A 23364-nucleotide genomic window follows, 5' to 3' on the forward strand; every position below is an offset into this window, starting at 1 on the left:
GAAAACAGTCTTGGATATTTATCCAAGTGTACACAGTACAGGACATGACCATGGCCTTTATATTAAGTGTTACTGATTGGTGATTCAGGTGCAGCATTGCTAACACTACAATACAGTGTCATGGCAAACTGTAAAAGAATATGGCTGAGGTACTTTTTTAATGGAAGTTAGAACTAATGCCATGCTGTACCTTATGAGCAAAGCCCGGCTGCAGACTGATGAGGATAAGAGGGCCTTCAGTGTGCCAGAGCAGCTGAGCCCCAAACACATGGATGATGAGGAAGGTCGAAGACGATTTCCGCACAGCTAGATCGGCTGTTAACACTGGCAAAGCCTTTGGCTGTCCATTTAGCATCACAGAACCTGAGAGAAAAAAAGAAATAGATTAAGAAAGTAAGTGAGAGTGGAACAGAAGCCTACATACAGTAGTTAAATGGATACATCAATGATTAAATGGACTACATTTGTACAGTGACTTTAATGAATAGACAGACCAAAAGATGAACAGAATGACACTGAGATTAGTGTATATGGAGAAGAGTCAGAGATTTAATGAATAAATGCATGGAACGAGGGATGGAAGGATGAATGAATGGATGATGGAAGGATGGATTGGTGGTTTAATGGATAAAGGGGTAGATATAGTAGATGGATGCTTATGTAGGTACACTGAAGAATGAATGAATGGACAGTTTAATGCTGGCTGGCTGGCTGTTTGAATGGATATATGGCTGGGTTAATGGATGGATGGATGGATGGATGAATGGATGGATGGATGGACGAATGGATGGATGGGTAAGTATTTAAACTGAAAGATAGACATTGGAATTTATGGATATAAGTTGAGATATATGAATAAATAAATGGAAAGATGAATCTATAAATGGATGGCTGGATGATTTGAGGGACAAAGGGGTAGAGAGAAAGTTTACAGAAAACTTAAAGAATGAAAGGGATGAGTTGACATAGCTTATCAACTGGATGGATAGATGGATAGATGGAAGGAACTGATCATTTGAACTGAACAGGAGACAGACTAGATACAGGTTGGGATGCATTGCTAAATAAATGAAAAAACAAATGACAGATCAAAAACATCCTCATGGACAGATAATTTGCTCACCAGTGTTAGTTAGGGTCACTGTAGTATGGAGGGCAGTGATGGTTGTCTCCCATGGGCAGCGCATGCCACCTCCCTTCACGCACTCCCCGCCTCTGATGGTCACTGCAAGCTTCTTATCCACAAAATCCTATACAAACAGCAAAACACATCAGGAGACAGTTATGCAAATGGTTCCAGATATTTAAACCTTTGATATACTTTTTTTTTTATTATTAACCCAACTGCTTATATTGCACTTCACCTGATGAATGTGCAGTATACGTTCCATAAAAATTCAAAGAGAAGCCATAAAGATGTGATAAAAGTGAATGTATCAGCACTGAAAATTGCATCTTACCTCAATGGCTGTGAGCTGACAGTCACCAACCTGGAGGTTATACCGCTTCTTATCAAAAGTAGTGATTTGCATTGCCCCGATAATACTGCACTGAGCTGCACACCTTTCTGCAGAACACTGCCATTGGCCTGCCTGACACACACTATGAAAGAGAAAGTGAGAGGGAAGCAAAATAGATTGGACAGAATAGCTGAAATTCTGTTCAACACATAGTCTTGTCAATTCAATTGCTCTTAACGATGGTATTAATAACTGCATGGTTCTCATTGTCTAATTCTCTTTTAAATGGTACAAATTTTATCAGGATGCAATAAAGATATAATCTCTTTGTAGCAACCAGGTATCATAAGGTCATATTTTTCTTTTATATTACATGTATGAACTACATTATGCCTTCATGCAGACAAAACAAATGTTAGATTTGTGATCCCTGTGCCCACTAATGGTAGATGTCTTAGCTACTGAAACTGATCTTCTTTGAGCAAAATAATCATATCGATCAAATTAAACCTAGCACAGGATTTCCAGCATGTCAATATGTCACTTGTACTGCCAGTGCACTTACCAGGTGTTACATTTGTGTTTTATGGTGTCTCCTTCCTGGTATGTGCTTCTCCTATGGAAGCAAGGGCAGTGTTCCTGCCGTAAGCATTGGCCGTCATGCAGATAGAGCCCAGGAGGACACTCACAACCCCCAACACACTCTTCCCGACACTGGCCTGATGCTGGGGGGAGAGCTGAGGAGCAGCTCGGGGGACAGGAAGATACGCAATCTGAGAAAACCTGACCCCCAGGACACACTCGCTCTACATGGCACATGAAAGGCAAGGAGGGACCAAAAAAAGAACAAAAGGAAGGAAGAAAGCCAAAAGATAAATAGATAACAACAAAGAAATCTGGTGTTTAAAACAAATCTGTGCTATCCTTAAGACTGAGTCAGAATACATATTTTCTATGGCCTTTTAACGTCATCATAGTGCAATCTAGCTAAAGAGTAAGGTTTGGTGGTGCTAAAATTTTGTTGTTGTTTTTTTTATATATTGAATAAAACCTGGCTATTTCTGTCTCTTAAAAGCTCTTAATTTACAAATAAAACCATGACTGCATTGTCAGTAAATCACTAACTCTATTCCTTCTGGACATGCTGATTTGTTGGATTAAATGAGCATTGGTGACTACGTCTGCCAAAGAAATGAGAGACATACCACAGAGACCAGGGCCCCGCCAGCTGAGGATGACATGTTGTTGGGCACACTCACGGACATAGCTAGCAAGCGTATCACACACAGCTGCCTCTTTCTCATTAGCCCCCAAACTGCAGTACACATATAGACAGGTATCTACATAGGGACCTGGATCCACCTGGAGCACAGTAAAAGGATTTAAAGTCACAAATTATACTTCTTCTATAGTACAAAGTGAAGTATTTGAATGTGGAAAAGTCTGTGAAGCATTCTGACAGCTCTCTCACTCGATGATGGCATTGTGAAAAGGGATTGTCCTTGAGCTGATGACATGTCAGTTCTGCCGCTCTACGCAAGCTGATGTCACCCAAAATGTCACAGCTGTGGCCCAACTCTGCTGCATCACTACAGTCCTGTGGATGTTAAGACCATTGGAAACTCAGAGCTTTTGCTTTGTTGAGGACTTATTCAGATTTTCATGATATATACTCAGCAAAAAGAGAAACGCCCTTTTTCAGGAGACTGTATTTTAAAGATAATTTTGTAAAATCCAAATAAGCTTTACAGATCTTTATTGGAAAGAGTTTAAACGAAGTTTTTCATGCTTGCTTAATCAACCATAAACAATTATTGCACATGCACTTGTGGAACAGTCCTTAAGACACTAACAGTTTACAGGCGGTAGGCAATTAAGGTCACAGTTAAAATAACTTAGGATACTAAAGTATGTATACATTATTCCATTATACATTATTCCATTTCTGTTCGTCAAATGTCTGTGAAACTTGTTCAGTTTATGTCTCAGTTGTTGAATATTTATATGTTAATACAAATATTTACACATATTAATAAATTTGCTGGAAATAAAAGCAGCTGAATGTGAGAGGACGTTTCTTTTTTTGCTGAGTATGTACAGAATATAAATGTGTGTGTGTGTGTGTGTGTGTGTGTGTGTGTAAAGGCAGTAGAAAGTGAGAGGACATTTCCTTTTTTGCTGAGTATAGTTCAGTGCAGGGGTCATCAATCTTATCCATAATGATCTGGTTTGAATGCAGGTTTTCATTTCAGCTAAATAAGATCCACTAGTTGTTTGAAGCCAAAAAATAAATAGGAATCAGGTGGTGGCTTCTGCTTTGTTGCAATGAAAACCTCTAGCCCAGGGGTGTCCAATCGTATCCAGAAAGGGCCGGTGTGGGTGCAGGTTTTCATTCCAGCCAAGCAGAAGCCACACCTGAGTCTATTGAAAGTCAAGATCAACTGATTAAACAGGTGGAATTATGTGTGGCTCCTTCTTGGTTGAAATGAAAACCTGCACCCACACTGGCCCTGTGCGGATAAGATTGGACACCCCTGCTCTAGTCGCACCATCCTTTTGCAGATAATACTGGTGACCCCTTTTTTAGTGTAAGAACTAAAAGCAAATTGAAAGTATATTGAAAGCCTTGGGCAGTATACATAGTCTACATTAGTTTTTCAATCTGTCTGCAAAGTCTGGTTGTAAATTTCCTTTGGAAAGAAATGACTATCAGCAAATAAATAAGAATGAATGACTTTGTATAATAAGGGTAATTACTACCTCTGTCTCTTGGTTTGGAACACGCCATGAATTTCCAAAGCTGGCAGCATACTGCGATACACTTCCACTCCTACTGGTGAAGTCATCTGCATAAATATAAAACCTATATATTTGTGTGTATATATATATATATATATATATATATATATATATATATATATATATATATGTATATATATATATATATATATATATATTCCAAATATGTGTCTCAACAGTCTGAACAGAATTGGACCAAGCACATAGCCTTGGGGATCAGTCAGAAAGTACAGGATCCAGTTATGGAAGGAGGTTTTCTCCCAAAAGAGATTAGGTTCTTGAAGTACTTTATGATGACTGAAGTGCTATGAGCCAATAATCATCAATACTATATGCAGTTGACTTCTTTGACATGTTATTAAAGTGGTATTAAAAATGCTGGAATGGCCACCTGTATCAGCGAGATGCTACAGGTATCTATAAGGAGGCTTCCAAGTGACACAACAGAAAAGCATTCATCCAGGAGTCCAAATGTTCATAATTGACCCAGTCCTCTGGGTGGGTAGGATGGATGTAGTGGGTGGCTTCATATTTTTCACAGAAAACTAGTGCTAGTCCTTGAACTTACTAGTATGTGGAATTTTGAAATGACTAGAAATTGACAGTTTCTAGTCACTAACAGATATGTCTGTATGGATATCAGTGTCCTATTCAGTGCATTCTCTTATCACCAGTAGTTTTAATGTAATCAGCTGTGAAATCAGCCAACAGAGTGCCTGATCATTGGGAGTAATGCTGGTCTTTCATGCAAACATGTTGTGCTATGATTTAAACCATGCACAGAAGTCATTCAGCACATCTGTCAGGGAGATACAGTGGGGGGAAATATGTATTGAATGCATCAACATTTTTTTCAGTAAATATATTTCCAATGAGGCTATTCATGTTCAATACTGTTCAATACTTTTCCCGTCATTCCTTTATTACACATAACTTTATTTATAGACTTTAATGTTGTGTATTCTTTATATTTGTGGATTTCTTGAGTTAATACTGATGTCTGGTGAAAATTTCATGTGAATAGCCTTATTGGAAATGTATTTACTGTAAAAAAAATATATATATATATATATATATATATATATATATATATATATATATATATATATATATATATATATTGATGTGTTCAATACTTATTTCCCCCACTGTATCATGTACACAGGAATGTGTTTTTATTCTGTAGTCAGTGATTTCCTGAATGTGCCTTTAGTGTACTTGAAAATGTCTATGATATTTCACACACAGCTTGGAACTTGTTGTGAAATGTATGTTTCTGTTTACCATCTGCATTGTTGTAATCCACAGAGGCCCCTGGTAGCAGCAAAGAGTTCTGCACTTTTTTTAATACTGTCTGATATACAGTATTCTCCAGATAGAATTTTGCTCAAATACCGAAACCCACTATCAACAAAAACAGAAACAAACCCCGGCCTAAAGGAATCTCTCACCATCTGCATTATTGTTGTATAATCCACAGAGGCCCCTAGTAGCAGCAAAGTGTTCTGCACCAACTGTCAGATAGACAGTGTTCCTCATATCGAATTTCACTCTGATGCCCAATCCACTTTCAACAAACACAAAATCTCCCAGCCAGTGAATACTCACTCCTATGGGAAAAACATGCACAACACATACTTTATTATATTAATATAGATATATCTTATAAATATTTCAGCTTTTTTTTTTTGCATAATGGTCTTTAATATACTTAATCTGTTATATTTAAACCATTTAACCAACTAAAAATGAACACTTTCATATTATTATTATTTATTTTATTTGTTTTTATTGACCATCTGTTAAATTCTACTAGGCAGAATCTCTTGAGTTTATTCAGCTAGTAAAAGTATAGCTTAGGAAAACTGAATTCACTGACAACTTGCTTTGCACAGCTTTCATTACTGAAGTGAACTAGTGAAAGCCAAGAAACTTTCCAGTGCTATCTGTACAAAGAAATGTACACATATGTGTAATGTGTATAACCATGTGTTCTGTAAATGTATGCTGTATATTTATGCCTAATATTACTCATGTATACATTGTAAATGTTCTACCTTTGTGCCCAGTATATTTATCAAATGTGTCTGTCAGTAATGGCAATGCAGGTGTGTTTCAATTCCCAACATGCAGAAGCAAATTCCTTTATCTAACAAGTACTGGCAAATGCAAACATTGTTTACTAAAAAATGCAAATGGTCATGGGATAATTCTTATCACCTGGCTAATCTACATAATAGCTTCACTTAATGATAACTGAGAATGATTTTTTTACTAACATAAAATTCATGGCATATTGAAACATTTAATGGAATACAGTGAGAGAGGGCTAATATTATCTTACAGTTACGCAGAGTTCAATAATTGCATTAAAAAAGTACAATGAACAGGGTTATGAATATAATAATAAATGTTATATGGAAGGTTGTGTTAATACCATTTTGAAAGAAAGGTTCACCCTGCTGTAATAGGACACTGTTGAGTGATATGTTGCCCTTATGAACAGACACAAGGTCAAGTCCCAGCATCATCTTCAATGCCTAAGGAACATAAAGGGTTTAGTAATAAAGGGTTAGTTACTTAAGTATAAATCATTGCTTTTAACATATACACTGACAAAACTACAGTATCATGTAATCTGTAACAATAAGCATCTTCACTACATGGCCAAAAGTTTGTGGATCACACTTTGTATGGTGTCACATTAAGAATTCCACTTTACTGGAATTAGGATGCCTAGTCCAAACCTGTTCCAGCATGACAATTCCCCGTCGACAAAGCGAGGTCCATAACGTCATGGTTTGCCAAGGTTGATGTGGAAGAACATGAATGGCCTGAAAAGAGCCCTGACCTGAACCTCACTAAAATTTTTTGGGATGAATTGGAACACTGACTACATACCATCCATCCATCCATCCATCTTGGGGGAGCCTGGAGCCTATCCCAGGGAGCATCGGGCACAAGGCGGGGTACAACCTGGACAGGGTGCCAGTCCATCGCAGGGCACACAATCACACACCCATTCATACACTACGGACACTTTAGACACGCCAATCACCCTACCATGCCTACTCTAAATGGTCTGAATGGACCAGGCTTAAATCCTCAATCACAGAGACAGGTGCAAGAACCTGTATCTGTCATTGCCTGCCTAGGTCACACTGGTGGACGTCAGTAATGAGTGAAGCCACCAATTTATAGAGAAAGACCCTTCAGAATAATACTCAAGGAAGGATCTCCTGATTCATTTAAGAAGAATAAGAGACCAGAAAGGCTGCAGCCAAGGCAGTTGCAGACGTGAAAGCTTGAGAATTGGTAGAGTTTGGGTATGCAATGGAAAAAGTCTTTGGATAGCCTCAAAGATGTTCTGGCAAACCGGCACCTCAGCAGAGGGAGATGAGTCCTTGCACAAGCTGTGCTAACCAAATAATGGAGAATGTTGACCTTTACAGGGGATACTGTTGAGCAATGGAAGAACTTTGAGGAACTTCTTAACCTGGTGGACATGCCCTCCCTTCAGGTTCTGCTAACATCATGAAACAGTGGACCAGATCTTGCACAGATTTGTAGATTATAGGACCTGAGAGAACCGGACCACAAAGAACTTAGCACAAAAGACACTAAAACCACGTTCCACAGCCTATCACTACATTAACCTGAAGGCAATTCATAACCACTCCTTCAGACCTTCAAGTCACAGACTCACCCATTGGAGGGGGCCCAACTGATGTGTTTACAGACCAGGTTGAATAACACCAATGCAGGATGTTGTCTCCTGATAACTGATAGCAAGCCCCCCCCCCCCCCCCCAAAAAAAAAATAAAATAAAATAAAATAAAATAAAATAATAAAATAATTCAAGGAGTTAAGAACTAAAACAATATCCTGGAGCAAGGTGAAAAACCACACAATCTAAGTTTGTACAGTCTTCTAAAAAGGACTCTGCAATACCTTTCCAGGCTTCAATTCTCTGATCATCTACTAGAATATGTGCCGTCCGTTCTGTAGATCACCTGCCAGGTTTTCTTTAATGCTGGCTCCACTCTCACATAAGCAAAAACAAAAGGGAGGTCTACTCATCCTGACCTGGATTAACCCTCAGGTCATAAAATGGAGACTGTGAAATCAAACAGACCTTCCTTTATCTTCATGTGACCAGCTCAAAAGAACAGAGACATTCCTGCATGGAGTTCACTTAATGCCTTATGATTCCATGCAAAGAATAAAATAGACTTTGTCATCGCCATACTGTCGTGCCTTTATACATATCTCACATATCTCACAATTGATTGACTATTATCATTTCCTATACACTCATGTATCCATGTCCAGAATCCAAAATGTGAATCCTTAAATTTTGTTAACATATATATTTACTAGTATCCCAAGTGAACTAACTGTCGAGTATTGTGAACAATAGTAACCCTGTATATAACCTAAAGATAGCTATTTGGCTTTTATTATCAGGTATTAGGCCAATACACCTGGCACAGTATTCCTTATAGCTAAATACTTCATGTTTGGTATCTGTATGTTGGTCATAACATTTCTTGAATGCCAATGAACGGCAAATTATAACAATCCCTCACGACCATGAGTTGAATGAGCATGGACCCTAACATAAATTATGCATATTAGTTGGAAGGAAAGACCAAACTCTCCACCTGTTGCCCAAAAGACCACTTCTAAATGGTTAAGACCCCTAGAGGGCTGAGACAGTTAGCAAGGTTTAAAAGGTCATGCCACGGTGAACCCGCTGGCTGGCAGCGAGGAAGATTCATTTTGTTAGTCTCGTCCGTTTCGTCATCTGTTTTCCAGATCTCCAGTTCTTTCTTTTCTTAAGCATTACTGATAGCTTTAAACCTAAGAAACCTTTAAGCCGAAATCAACCTGCGACTGTGATCGACTCCATCCCATCTCCGATCATCGTCATGTTTCACTAACTACGCCAAGCAAATACACATCTTTCCCACATTTAACAAGCTGGTGCAGTACTTAGGAATCCATGGCCTATAATCAGTTTTGGGTCCCGCATAGTGCATTGATGGTTCGCTCAGGTCAAAGTCTATTTTGAATCCAAAATTTGCTGAGACACTAGCATTCTGCTTTGCCTCTGTTGTACTGTAAGTCTAATTCTCTCTATCATGCCCATGCGTGAGGGTGTGTGTGTGTGTGTGTGTGTGTGTGTGTGTGTGTGTGTGTAAGTATAGTCTTTGTGTAGTAGTTAGATTAGTTTATGTGTCGTAGAATTGTGTAATAAACTCTCGTCTATATTAAAGTGGAGTTGCTTGTGATTCTTTGCTCCTGATCTAAGTCCCTGAACTTGCCGATTTTATTACTTTGCTCAGAAATATTGCATCATCACTATAAGGCCACGATAGTAATAACGTTCAGAATCACTGCACAGCCTCACTAAAAGTTTCGGTGGACGAATAAATCGTTTAGCTGTTGTTATTTGATTCTGGCAATATTCCCTTAATTCAAATTAAGAGTCCTAGGAAGCGAAGGCTTTCCTATGTATATTGGAGGAGAATATAGGTAACTAAATTTAACTATGTAAATTTTCCTTAAATACAGTGGTGAATTCAATAAATTAATTTAAACAGCTAATTTTCAATACAGGGCGGTCACGAGGGTATACTAATCAAGTATACATGTCACATTTAGTGAACATCAGGAACATCTACACAGCTACTAGTCCAGGCTCTTGTTATCTCAAAACTGGACTATTGCAACACACTACTCCCAGACCTCACAGCCAACGCCATCAAATCCCTTCGGATGATTCAGAATGCAGCAGCACACCTTGTTTTCAACCAGCCCAAAAAAACCATGTCACACCCCTCTTCATCTCCCTCCACTGGCTTCCTGCAGCCAGCCGCATCAAATTCAAGGCCTTGATGCTCACATAAAAGACTTTGTCTGGAACAGCACCCTCCTACCTCAACACTCTCCTTGAAGTTTATGTTCCCTTGCGCAACCTCAGTTAACGACCGACGCCTGGTAGTGCCTACTCAGCGAGGCATGAGATCCCTTTTCAGAACCTTCAAACTGACTGTCCCTCAGTGGTGGAATGAACTTACACTGGCTCTTACACCTCTACTCACTTTGCAGCTCTAGAACTCAATTAAAAATCTTGTATGGTAGAACTTCTTGTATTGTTTTCTGCTTGATATATCGCTTTGCTTGTATTTCCTCATTTGTAAGTCGCTTTGGATAAAAGTGTCTGCTAAATGAATAAATGTAAATGTAGAGAAAGACTATGATTGTGTGCCTCAAGAATTGTTGTGGGAGGCACTGCAGCAAATATAGTGTATCTGAGTTGCTAATTTGAGTATTCCAGTCTCTCTGTGAGCAGTGTTGTGCCTGCATTCTTAGAGTTAAGTCAGAATTGTTTAAGATGGGCATTGGACTCCATCAAGGGTGTGTCCTATCTCCACCCCTCTTTGTGGTTTTATGGACAATATATCAAGGCACAGCCATCTTTGTAGAGGTATAAAGTATGGAACATTTCGCAGCTGAGTGTGAAGCAGCTGGGAAGAGAATAAGAAATTCCAAGTCTAAGGCCATGGTTCTCTCATAGAAAAAAAGATAGAGTGCTCCATTCAAGCATAAGTGGAGACCTTGCCCCTAGTGAAGACGTTTCAACATAAGATCTTATCCATGAGTAATGGTAGTGTGGCAGTCATTGGACCAGTTTAGTTTATTTATTTATTTTTTTATTTTTTTATAAAGCTCTCTGTTTACCATGCCATCTACATCAACTACCCTCACCTGTTCTCATGAACCAGGGGTAATAATGGAAAGAATATGGTCCCAGGTACAAAAAGGGTGAAAGGTTATTCCTCTGTGGGGTTTCTAGGCTTACTCTTTCTGATAGGTTAAAAAGCCAGGCAATTCTGGACAGTTTTAGAGTAGACGCATTCTTCCTTGACCAACACACATATCAGATACGATATTACTGAGAAATATAGCACAGTCTAATGTGAATGTTAGTGTGTGATTAACCTTGCTGCAGTGTCCTCTGCCGTCACACACAGTGCTAATGTAGACAGCCCAAGTCCCATCAGTGGATGAGGCCAACAGATAGGTGCAAGCACCATGAAAATGGAAGTGCTTCCTGTCGAAGGAACGATAATGTGCTCCACCCCAGCTCATGCAAGTGGCAGAGGCCTTGGGATCTCGAATGCCTCCAAGAAGACCCCTGTGAAAAAGGGGTGAAGGCCAAGCATCTGAAGGCATAGAACAATGAGAGGGTAGTGACTAATACAGTTTTACACTGAGCAATGTCAACAGTCTTACTAGCAAAGGCTTACTGAGGTATTTTCATGAGATTTTGAATGGTATTTAATTTTTTTAAATCTTGTATAAATGCCAATATTTCATCTGCTCTCTTTAACTGTTTTCAATGAAGATGAAGACAACATTGGCTATATGATAATGCATAATTCAGTTGAATACTGAATAATTGGACATTTTAGACAGCCTAGTGCCTAGGTTCTAAAGAATGAAGTAATGAATTAAAACAGTAATAAGATTACCTGGCAAGAGGGTGTAGGAACAGGACAAGCAGGTCTGATCAGAGGCATTTTTCCAGCTAAGTCCCCACAGGCTGCCACAGCATTGCTCAAAAGGCATCAGAGAGGAATTCTGAACCCCGGGAAATTCCTCACAACTCCATGTAGAGAAACACAGACCCCGAATACCCACTTCTAGAAAAAGCGATTATAGAAAATTATAATTTTGGAAAAACTAATGCACAGTGTTAGTTACATAAACATACGTATGCATTTGGAATGCTGTATAAATAAACATATGTATATATAATCTGTTTATGATGTAACTGGCTACATTTGGTGTCTTACCCTGTGAGCAGTGAGGACCAGACCAGCCTTCACAACAGGCTCTTACTGTCCTATTCACTCGTTCAGTCACAATGTTCGCAGCTCTACAGCAGAAATATACAATGCTCAAACACAGAGCTACAAAACTGCTCTTGCACAAAGATGTAAATTGCTTGAATAGAAAAAAATTTTAACTGTTACAGTGGGGTCTAAAAATCTAAGACCTCATTGAAAATCTGGATTTTGTTAACTTAAAAACTTAGAATAAACAGAAAGATTTTAATAGAAAGAATAGAAAGTATGTGTTTAGTATACCTTGAATATTCTATATCTAATATTCAGCACTAATCTAGGTTACAATTGAAATTTAAGCATAGTTTTGATGTCAAGGTTTTTCCAGAGTATATCTCTTTTACTGAAACACATATTCAGCTGGCACTACAGTGAATTTGATCTAAAACAGATCGCCAGGTTTTACACACACTTTAGCCTGTGGAGTCCATGCTAGGTTGAGTGCATGCTATCAGTAAAGCAAAGCAGGATTACCCAAATATTAATTTTGAAACTCAAATATTTCTGAGATTTTACTTTTCATTCTCTTTGTCACCGATAATATAATCTGTAATGAAAATAATGAAATAAATTAGAAAAGAATGCAAAATTGCAGCATTTTCAATATTGGACTCAGACTTTTGAACCCCACGATATATGGACATATAAGCTAATGGTGCTAGAATTTTTTTTCTTTACTTGAATAGGAAGCAGGAAGCATTGGGTCCTTGTCTTTTGTAATACAGAGCAATGCCATCATCACCCCCGTGTGTATGGCGCATCCTGTCTACATCCAGCCTCCAGCCTTGAGTGTTGAACTGGTACACCTCTGAGCATGCCACTTCAAGCTGCAGGCGAGGGGAGATGATCTTCTCCAGTTTATCTTCCAGTCTGTGTTCACACCAGTGACTAAAGTTGAAGAAGACTATGATGTTAGAACTGTCTATCATTTTAATGCACAAAATAGAAGGGGTAAATAATTGAGGAAGATTTAGAGATTGCTTTTCCATAAAGAAAATAATGTTTTTCACATAACACATGTTTTCATTTCGTTTTCTTTCTTGAGTTTATATAATGTTATGTCATGTGGAAACACATAAAAGAAAAACATGAAATATATGGCAATATATGTAAAAGAAAACAAAAACCACAAAACAAACAAACAAAAACATAGGGAATTATACTGTAGTAAATTTTAGGACATGGCAGAACTTGGTTGCAGGACTGCTTAGAACTATGCAGACTAAAATGTAGTTTAGCGAGACAAATTAATTAAACACAACACAAATTCATTCAATTAAATTCTATTTCTATGGCATGTTTGGTGTCTTTTTAATACATATTTCTTGTTGAACATCACTGTGATACTACATGCTGATGTAACCCTTTTTAGGGATTTGATTTAGTTTAATGTATTATTCTTTACTTAGCTAAGCACTAGCAGTTTCACATCTAATCTTCTATCTATTTGGCTTTGAACTATAACATAGTCAGTTTTTACACAAACTAAACATTTGCAAATTGGCTGTAGAGGCACATAGTTTTGCTGGGCTAAAAAAAATTGAGAGAAAACTATATCCAAGAATTCTAAAGACTGCGTTCACTAAATGCATTTTGTGTCAAAACAATAAAAATGTAGTTACAAACGTGGTCCACATAGTTGTGCTATGTGTGAAGGTATACGGTTGTGGTAATTGTGTGAAGATTTTTGAAGAGTTTATCAAGTCAACCTGGCAGTACCTAAAACTGTAAACGAATACCCAGAGAGAATTTAATACAATATTCTGACAGACACAAATAAGCAGTTGAACACTGAGAGATTACCTTTTCAACATAAAAAAAAATTCTAATATCGCTAATATTCTAAATTAGAGTCAGATGTTTATTAAATAAAATTGACACATACATTTAAAGTTTGTATGAGCCTATTTCCACCATTGTTTTTAGGATCGCAGAGGGATTCCCCCCCCCCCCCCAAATATTAAAAACTATTATCGTTTAAAGAAATATGTAGTAGTTAGTAATTAGTAGCCATAATATAAGTGTGGGGAAAGTCACAAATTTTGATGTGTATTCATGGAAGTTGAGCAATCAATCAATTACTCATAACCAGCATATTTAAAATATCAGCTAAACTGTCTTACTGTCTGTAAAAAAAAAATAAGTAATTTTCTGATGGCATAAAATATGAATCTACTACCCCTCAAAACAAAGCATAGCATTTTGGGGCACGGTTAATATAGACAAATATGTAAGAAATGGTTACCCTATTCCCATGACGAGACGTAGACTCAACAAAGACACAAGCAGAGAATTCATAATGTTTTTGAGAAATGCAGTTCGTTGATAATGTGACCAGCTGAAAAACAAAATTACAAATGAAAGTGTATTACATCCCTATATTCATATCAGAGCACATCCTGTATATGATCAGGTCTAATATTTCTGAAACAAAAATAAATATCAACTCAAGGACAATCACATCCAGACTCTCTTTTATTTCTAATCTAATTGAGATTATTCTATTAAGAATTCACAATGTTGCTTATTTCTTTCATAACTCCAGTATAAAATAATCTAATTGATTAGTTGTTTGTACACCTCGCTCTTTAAAAGATGCTCTGTTATGCAAACTCAAAATTCAGAAAATATGCCATCAAGCCTGAAATAAATTACCTGTGTTGTCAGATTCAGTATCTTTTCAGTTCCAGCAGACCTTCTAAAATCTTGTCTTTATTAAATTTCTAGTGGTGTTGCTTCACCCCCACCCTATTTATTTTATTTCCAGTTCTCTGAAGACCTCTTTGCATGTCTAGTCCTTTTTCAATTTTGCTCACAGAGGTAACACAATTCCATTGTAAGGATTATGAAGCTACTTTTCACACCGACGGGTGTTTTTTTCTTTAATTGAGGGGGATTCGTAGACTTGTGGCAGCATCTGAAAGCCATGCAATTGGAGGACAAACCACTGGCCACAGCTGCAATGTCAGCCATTAGCTGTTCGTTCATTTGTTATTGACAATGCTCAGTGCCCACCCACTGTCCTGCGTGCCCATCCAGATAGGACAGGGGAGAGCAGGGATTAAATTCAGTTCCTTTTGCAAGAGGACTGTTTGTGCAAGTGTAATCCTATAAAGAAATTCTTCAGAAAAAGGATTTCAGGGGCGTTTATTTAATAAAGTGTGTCAATAGGGTAGGGCCAGGGGCCATATGGCCTAACTACTATCGTTTGATAAAACCTTTAACTTTGGGGGGCACAAACACAGCTGTTTCCACCCTTAGCACTTCCTGTAGTCTACAGAGTCTTCTTCATTCTGTGTCACATACAGCAAAGGATGAGACACGTAAAGTCAACACAGCAATATAGTTCTTGAAATAAACTAACCTTTTCAAGTCTGTCCTGAATTTTGTTAGCTGTGCCATGCTCCAACATTAGTGTGGTGGTCTGGAAAAAAAAAAAAAAAAAACCCTTTACACAAAGAAATTCTGACATTATCTACTATATAGAGTTTTGAAAAGTAAAGAGTTTCCTTAACGGTAGTGTGTTTTGATTTTGCATGTTTCTCACAAGTAAAGTTCTACCATTTTAAAATCTGGCTACCACCAAAAGTTAAAAGGGAGAAAATCACAATTCAAGTTTTTAATCCTGTTCCATTAAAAGATATCAACACAATGATTAATAATAATTTAATGTAATTCTTAGCGCTACTTTAGGCACTCAAGGTGCTTTACATTGTATGGGGGGTGGGGGTGGGGGTGGGGGGAGTAATCTCATATATATATATATATATATATATATATATATATATATATATATATATATATCCTGTTCTTAGTAGTGTCACTGTCATGCCATATTTTCTCTACTTGTTGATTATTGTCTATTGGAAAAAAAATTTTGTAACCCTCTCCTGATTGATATTTTTCAATGCGTTCCCGTACCTGCCTTGTAAGCTCTTTATGGTCCATGGCTTTTCCAGTTAGATGTTACCAAGAAGATGTCAGGAAAATCCTATAGGAACAGCTGTACTTTATTTGGGGTAATCTGTCGTTTTAACTGATGGCAGGTTTACACTAATTAATATTTAACATGAGTTTGAATGTTGGTTGGTTCTGAACACTGCCATATTCCCAGTTATAAAAGGGTGTGCACACTTGTGCAAGCTGGGTATTGGAAGTTTTTTGGGTTTTTTTCAAAAGCAAAAACATTTCTGGGTGTTTGTTACTTGATATTTATATGTTGCAATTTTACAATAAAGGGAAAAAAGATTCTGATATGATTTAACTTTTGATATTTTATATCCACTGTACATCTCAAAGAGGCTCAGGGGTATAAAAAGGTATCTATTATTCAATGTCAGGAGATGCATTTATCATCAAGCATCAAGTCCATTGACTCAGTAGGTTCTCTTTGTTTTTACTTTCTGTATATCATGTTTTTATCTCTTGTACAATAAACCCATTTATTACTTTCATTAACTAAAAGATTATACTTTGGAATCGGTTACATTAAGTTACAGGTATTATAAATTGGTGTCAGATAATTAATTAAATGTATTGGAGTCAGACATTTAAATGATCAAATTAAAACACTCATTTAACCTTTGGCTGCACCTATTTCCGATCTTGGTCATAGAAGAGCAGTGGGCTAAGATAATATCAATTTATATTTTAGTCCTACAGTCCTCAACAGTCCAGATGAAACTGTGCAGATGACTCTATGTGATTTGCTGCCAATCTAACAACCAAATACTGTAGTTTATAAATGATAATGCTAGGCTGCAAACTTATTAACATATTTTTGATAAACACGGTGTCTACAATAAACGTTTTAATTTAATGGTTCAATAATTAAATCTCTGTAACTATAAAAAAAAAAAGAAATCTGTCCCTTAATGGTGGCTACCAGTCATCATATATAATTAACAGGCAGTCAACTGTAATTATGTAATTGAGTTAAATCTTATATAATGAACGTCCTGCAAACTCAAATGACATAATTTCTTAGTAATTTCAGTGAGGTTTATTTGGCATGGAATGGTCACCATGCAAAGGCAAAAAAAAGAATCATTTACATTTGTCCATTGTTCTGACAGTTTTATGACCTGAAATGGACCAATCCTTTACAATGTTTGAGACATGTGTAGCTGATAAAAGGAACAATGCCAGAACAGAAGAGTTCATTTCATATCCAGCTTGCCATCCAATAGGACCGAAGGGGAAAGACTACATCTGCTCAGGCTGAGCTGAGTAAACAAATATTAGGTACAGAAGTGACACATTTAGAGAACACATCTGGCAAGAACTGGAAATGAGAGCAATGGGTAAGACTACTCAATATTTTTCTTTTATGAAACTACATTGTTGAGCTTTACTTGTTTTTCTGTTTAAAACATGAAGTTACTGTAAAAGCCCTATACAAAAGGGGGTTACATAATGGAGTTATAAATGTATGGCAATAAATATGACATGTTTATCTATTTGTTGGAGGAGTTTTTATGTACGGTTGAGTCATGTACTATTAGTTGCAATAGCCAGTTTATGAGCAAAGCAGAAGTTATTTATATATATATATATATATATATATATATATATATATATATATATATATATATATATATGTATATATATATATATATATACACACACACACACACACACACACATATGCAAAGAAATGCTGTAGAGCAAATGTTAAATGTTTAAATGTTTCTATATTTTAAAAAAATAGCGTAAAGTGCAGTAAACAGCAGTAAAAGAAACAAAGTCAATATTTGGTGTGACAAAAAAATATAAATAAAAATAGTAGTCTCTGGTACAGTTTGTGCAGTTTTATAAGCAAATGAGCTGTAAATTTTATTGAGAATCTTGCAGAACCATCCACAGTTCTTCTGGACATATGTATACATATAAATCTTTATATAAGGGATCTTGAAGAAAGAATGTGCTTCAAGATCCACATTCTTGCTGATTTTAATAGATGCATTGACTTATTTTATCACTGTATAGATAACGTTGTGACAAATGAAGGGTTTGACTTTCCCCTACCAGTTAAAGAAGAGAGCAAAAGAATAAAGGTTGTTGTTTTTTTTTTTTTTTTAAAAAAAAGGTATTTTATCTCTTACATTTGGCCACCATGGGCATAGTTCAAAGGTTTCGTGTATGCCCGAGTGGGAAATGCCGAGGTGTTAAACAATTGTTGAATATTTAATGATTAAGTTATTTTTACTGATGTATTCTTTTCTGTTTATGCAGGTTTGGACATGTGGTTGCCTTTGCTGCTGCTAGCTTCAGTCGTAACTCAGGCTGCTACATCAAGAGTCCGAGAATGGGCTCATCATGGGGCCTCCATGTTTGCTGATCTCTCCCACCATGAAATGACTGCTGTGAGAGCCTATCTCCACTCCTGCAATGATTTGGGCCTTACTTCAGCACAAGACAAGTCCCTCAAAAAGAACAGCATCCTTCTTATAGAGCTACATGTTCCTCGAAAGCAAGAGGCCCTCTTGGCACTGGACAGGGGACATGCAAAACCACCACGTCAGGCTCGTGTGGTGGTACAGTTTGCCAACCAGGCCCTGCCTAATATAACTGAATACATCGTTGAACCTTTGCCTTTCCCAAATTCCCATCAGCTCAAGACCTTCAAAGGTGACCGACCCATTAACTTTGAGTCCCGGCCAATCACATTGGTAGAATATGGGCATGTAGATGCCATCTTGAGAAAAGTTGCAAAGAAAATGAACAAAATTCTGTATGAGAGCACAGGTTTCACATATGGAAACTGCACTGATCGATGCTTAACCTTCTCAGACATAGCTCCTCGTGGACTGGAACCAGGAGAGAGACGATCGTGGGTCATGCTACAGAAATTTGTAGAAGGGTACTTCATACATCCTGTTGGTTTAGAGATACTTATTAACCACAAAGACCTGGATCCAGAGAAATGGACTGTGGAAAAAGTGTGGTACAATGAACAATACTTCGACAGTGTAGAGGAGCTGGTGGAGAAGTATGAGAAGGGAATGATCTCTAAAATCAAGCTACCTGAGCATGATGAAAATGATCTGTTTTCCACCTACATTCCTCGCGGTCATAGCAACACACGCACAAATATCCATGGGCCAAAGCTTGTGGAACCTCAAGGCACCAGATACCAGGTAGATAAAAACTTTGTAGAGTATGCTGGATGGTCTTTTGCGTACCGTGTCCGCTCGTCTGCTGGTCTACAGATCTTTGACTTGCGTTTTAATGGTGAGAGAGTTGCCTATGAGGTCAGCCTGCAAGAAGCTATTGCCTTCTACTCGGGAGACACACCAGCTGCAATGCAAACAAAATACATCGATGCTGGCTGGGCCATGGGAACCTCTGATTTTGAGCTTGCACCAGGTATTGACTGTCCTGAAATTGCCACTTTTGTGGACCTGTACCATTTCTACGATACAGACAAACCTGTGCGGTATAAGAATGCACTATGTATTTTTGAGATGACAACAGGCATGCCTCTTAGGAGACACTTCAATAGCAACTTCCAAGGAGGCTACAATTTCTTTGGGGGTCTTGAAAACCATGTTCTTGTATTAAGAACCACATCCACTGTTTACAACTACGACTACATCTGGGACTTCCTGTTCTATCAGAATGGAGTAATGGAGTCTCGAGTTAGTGCAACAGGATACATTCATGCTACATACTTCACAGAAAATGGACTGAACTATGGAACCAGGGTTTACAACTATGTTCTCGGAAACATCCACACACATCTTATTCATTACAAAGTGGATCTGGACATTGCAGGTGAGCTGAAGTCGATGGAAAGATGCAATCTCAGACTTGGCTTAAAATGCACTTAAAATTACTGCCTTTACATAAGTTCATTGCTACTTTAAGATCAACTTTAATATAAAGGAAGGAAACTTGGCCTAAATTTTATGGTGTTGCAATGAAAAACCTGCTTATGTTTTCTCTCTCTCTTCTGCATAGGGCGTGACAACAGCTTTGAGTCAATAAACCTAAAATATGTCAACTTCACCAACCCTTGGAGTTCCCAACACACCATCAAACAATCCATCCTCTCCAGGACACAACACGAAACAGAACGCAGTGCTGCCTTCCGCTTTGGAAAAAAGTTTCCTCGCTATGTACACTTCTACAACCCCAACCAGAAGAACAAGTGGGGGCACCAGAGGGGTTACCGTATTCAGTTTAACTCACATGCCCACAGTGTACTGCCCCGGGGCTGGAGAGAGGAGAATGGCATTCCATGGTCAAGGTATCGTTGATTCAAAAAGGGATCTGCATGCAAGATGAACAAATTCCCTACTCGAAAATTTAGTGATATATATACAGATGCAAAACATTTAGACTAGTACACATCTGGTGCAGTTGCATGATGCACTTTTTGATAAATGTCAGATTTCCTACAGATGCTTAAGTAATTGTTAGATAGAAGTGAATTAGTTAAAAATGACTGGAGACAGTGACTAATCTTTGATGTTTCTGATATTCCAGATATCCTTTGGCTGTAACTAGACATAAGGACAGTGAGCCCACCAGCAGTAGCATCTATACCCAAAATGACCCATGGGAACCTGTCGTTTCATTTGAGGACTATATCCGCAACAATGAAAACATTGTGAATAAGGTATTATATTGTCCTAACTGTATTAACCATAAAAAAAATTATGTTCAGAAAAAAGAATGCACAGAAGGATGTGTCCCTTGTGTCACCCGTCACTTGCATGTTCCCTTTTACAGGATTTGGTTGCCTGGGTTACTGTGGGTTTCTTACACATACCTCATTCTGAAGACATTCCCAACACAGCAACTCCTGGAAACTCTGTAGGCTTCTTCCTTCGACCATTCAACTTTTTCAACGAGGACCCCTCACTATCTTCCCACAATACAGTCATTGTGCGACCAGATGAAGAGGGTAAACCGAAAGTTCAGAGATGGACTCCAGAGATTGTAGGTCATTGTGTTTCAGACAAGCCTTTCTTTTACAATGGCACATATGCTAGAGTCTAGAATGGTGTTGTATTAATTATATTAGTGTTGTTCATAAAGCCCAAGCTAAATCACACGAGGAACACTATAACATGTTGTATGCAAATATGCAAGATACTGATATATACAGAGTTTAAACTATATGTGTAAATATAAATGGATGCAGGTTCGACACAACCTTAATCTCACTTACTAGAAATGTATATGTATTGCAAACATTTTTGTTTTGAGATAATTGCTTATCTTATAAACTATATAAAATGTTTCTTGTGTCCATTTCTGGATGTCTTTTTTGTCATTGAAGACATAAAAATAAAACTGCTGAGACATTAGTGTGTAATTCAGTTTTCAAGTTGCCATTTTGTTCATTTTGGATCTCATGCCAGGGAAGAGATCTTTAGAAGTATCTTATACTGAAAAAAGGCTGCGTCTCCATGGTCTGGATTTATGTACCAGGAACATCCAGGAAGCAGGATGCTACATCCGCCAGCTTATGCCTCTGACTAGTCATGAGTAGCTGGAGTTTAGTCAAAGAAAGGTTTTTTAGGTAAATGATCCTGATCCCTCTAAGTAAACACTCTCACACTACAGAACTCACCTGCAGGGTCACCCGGGGTAACATAAGTGGAAAAGAAGAAAGAGAGGCTTTTTCTCTTGTGTGAGTCTTATTTCACAAGAATAACACAATACAATACAATACAATACAATACAATACAATACAATACAATAAAAAACATAAATGGAAGTGATGGATAATTTAATATGAGCAGCAAATATGTGTGTTTATAACAATGTAATGGTTATCCTATAACATTAACTTACATAAAATATCAAATAAAATGTAAATGCTTTACTGTTAAATTAAGTATGCATCTATGAGAATTACTGCAGTACAAATCATTTAAAACAAAAAGTATATTTAACAATCTCAAGACTAAGGGAAATTTAACAATTACACTCACTATTCACTTTAATAGGAACACCTGTACCTCTACCACTACCACTACTTATTCATGCAATCAGTCAATCATGTGGCCGCCTGCAGAGCCTCCACTCACAGGATGTTTTTTTTTTTGCTTTTTGCACCATTCTGTGTAAACTCTAGAGACTCTTGTGTGTGAGATCAGCAGTTTCTGAAATACTGAAACCAGCCCATCTGGCACCAACAACCATGCCACGGTCAAAGTCACTGAGATCACACTTTTTCTTCATTCTGATGTTTGACTAATGGAAGCTCTTGAAGTGTATCTGCATGATTTTATGCATTGCACTCCGGCCACATGATTGACTATTTAGATAATTGTATGAATGTGCAGGTTTACAGGTGTTCCTATTAAAAAGGCTGCAGAGTGCATGGTTTAAATTTGTATTTATAAGCAGACTTATCATTATGGGTAAAAAGTTATCATTCTCTGAAACACTATTCCAGAGTTGATAGGGGACGTCGGAAAAACATTTTCCTCTTGCTGAGCTGTGAGTGGATTAACAGGAGGCCTGTCTTAGCTAAACTATGTGTTTTGTTTCACACTGCATGAGCTAAACCAATCAGAGCTATAAATGTCATAAGGACTTTTTCATCAACATGGAACTTAATAGGCAACCAGTGTAGCTTGTGGAAGACTGAAGTAATGTGCTCTGATTTTCTTGTCCTAGTAAGGATGCAAGCTGCTGCCTTTTGAACAAACTGAATCTTCCTTATAGAGGCTGCCATGGCAGGAAATGGCAGGAAAGTAAAGCACCTACAACATTATGGAGAGCTGACATTCCTAAACCTTGCTATAGCAACAAGGACCCATGCATCACCATACTTCAGACTTTACAAAACAATGTTTGGCACATACAGTAGCTCTCTCTCTCTCTCTCTCTCTCTCTCTCTCTCTCTCTCTCAATTTACTTCATTCTTAGTATAGTGCTCATTACTCCAAACCCCATGACTTTACCTGTTATTCCCTTCAGGACAATGGAGGTTCAATGACTGAATCATTCTTCTGTCAATATTCCCTCTATTTGGCCAAGTAAGTCTAACATTTGCACTAATGTAAGAATGAGAACTACCCTGTGATATTCCATCCCAGATGTGCACTATTACACTGTCACTTTTACCTGTGAAAGTTATGCTAACAAGTAACATGATTAACAGCAGAAATATAGATATGGATATAGATATGAATATGGATAAGTTTCACCTCATAATTGTGATGTCC

The 23364-nt window shown here is 37.6% G+C and overlaps 2 protein-coding genes across 3 annotated transcripts in view; one reads left to right on the forward strand and one right to left on the reverse strand.

Annotated features, from left to right (window-relative positions):
• The window catches only part of sspo (SCO-spondin), a 103659-nt gene extending 90482 nt beyond the window's left edge, over positions 1-13177 (reverse strand). Inside the window, 13 exon segments of the mRNA XM_053629311.1 lie at positions 191-363; positions 1124-1250; positions 1461-1602; positions 2026-2266; positions 2666-2822; positions 2932-3057; positions 4221-4306; positions 5711-5869; positions 6697-6799; positions 11268-11491; positions 11801-11971; positions 12125-12207; positions 12854-13177. Of these exon segments, the coding sequence (XP_053485286.1) occupies positions 191-363; positions 1124-1250; positions 1461-1602; positions 2026-2266; positions 2666-2822; positions 2932-3057; positions 4221-4306; positions 5711-5869; positions 6697-6799; positions 11268-11491; positions 11801-11971; positions 12125-12207; positions 12854-13164 (2103 nt within the window). The 5' untranslated portion in view covers positions 13165-13177.
• Positions 13178-17368: 4191 nt separating this feature from the next.
• Positions 17369-21436, forward strand: aoc1 (amine oxidase copper containing 1). Of its 2 annotated transcripts, XM_053635622.1 has the most exons (6): positions 17369-17478; positions 18164-18231; positions 18410-19951; positions 20138-20426; positions 20666-20798; positions 20912-21436. In XM_053635622.1, exons 3-6 carry the CDS (start codon positions 18418-18420, stop codon positions 21179-21181), a joined length of 2226 nt encoding a protein of 741 aa, XP_053491597.1. In that variant the 5' UTR covers positions 17369-17478; positions 18164-18231; positions 18410-18417; the 3' UTR covers positions 21182-21436. The 2 variants fall into 2 exon arrangements, with proteins under 2 accessions (XP_053491597.1, XP_053491590.1); XM_053635615.1 differs by lacking the exon at positions 18164-18231.
• Positions 21437-23364: the final 1928 nt, after the last annotated feature.

This window comes from Ictalurus furcatus, chromosome 1 (genome assembly GCF_023375685.1).
Source record: "Ictalurus furcatus strain D&B chromosome 1, Billie_1.0, whole genome shotgun sequence".
NCBI lineage: Eukaryota > Metazoa > Chordata > Actinopteri > Siluriformes > Ictaluridae > Ictalurus > Ictalurus furcatus.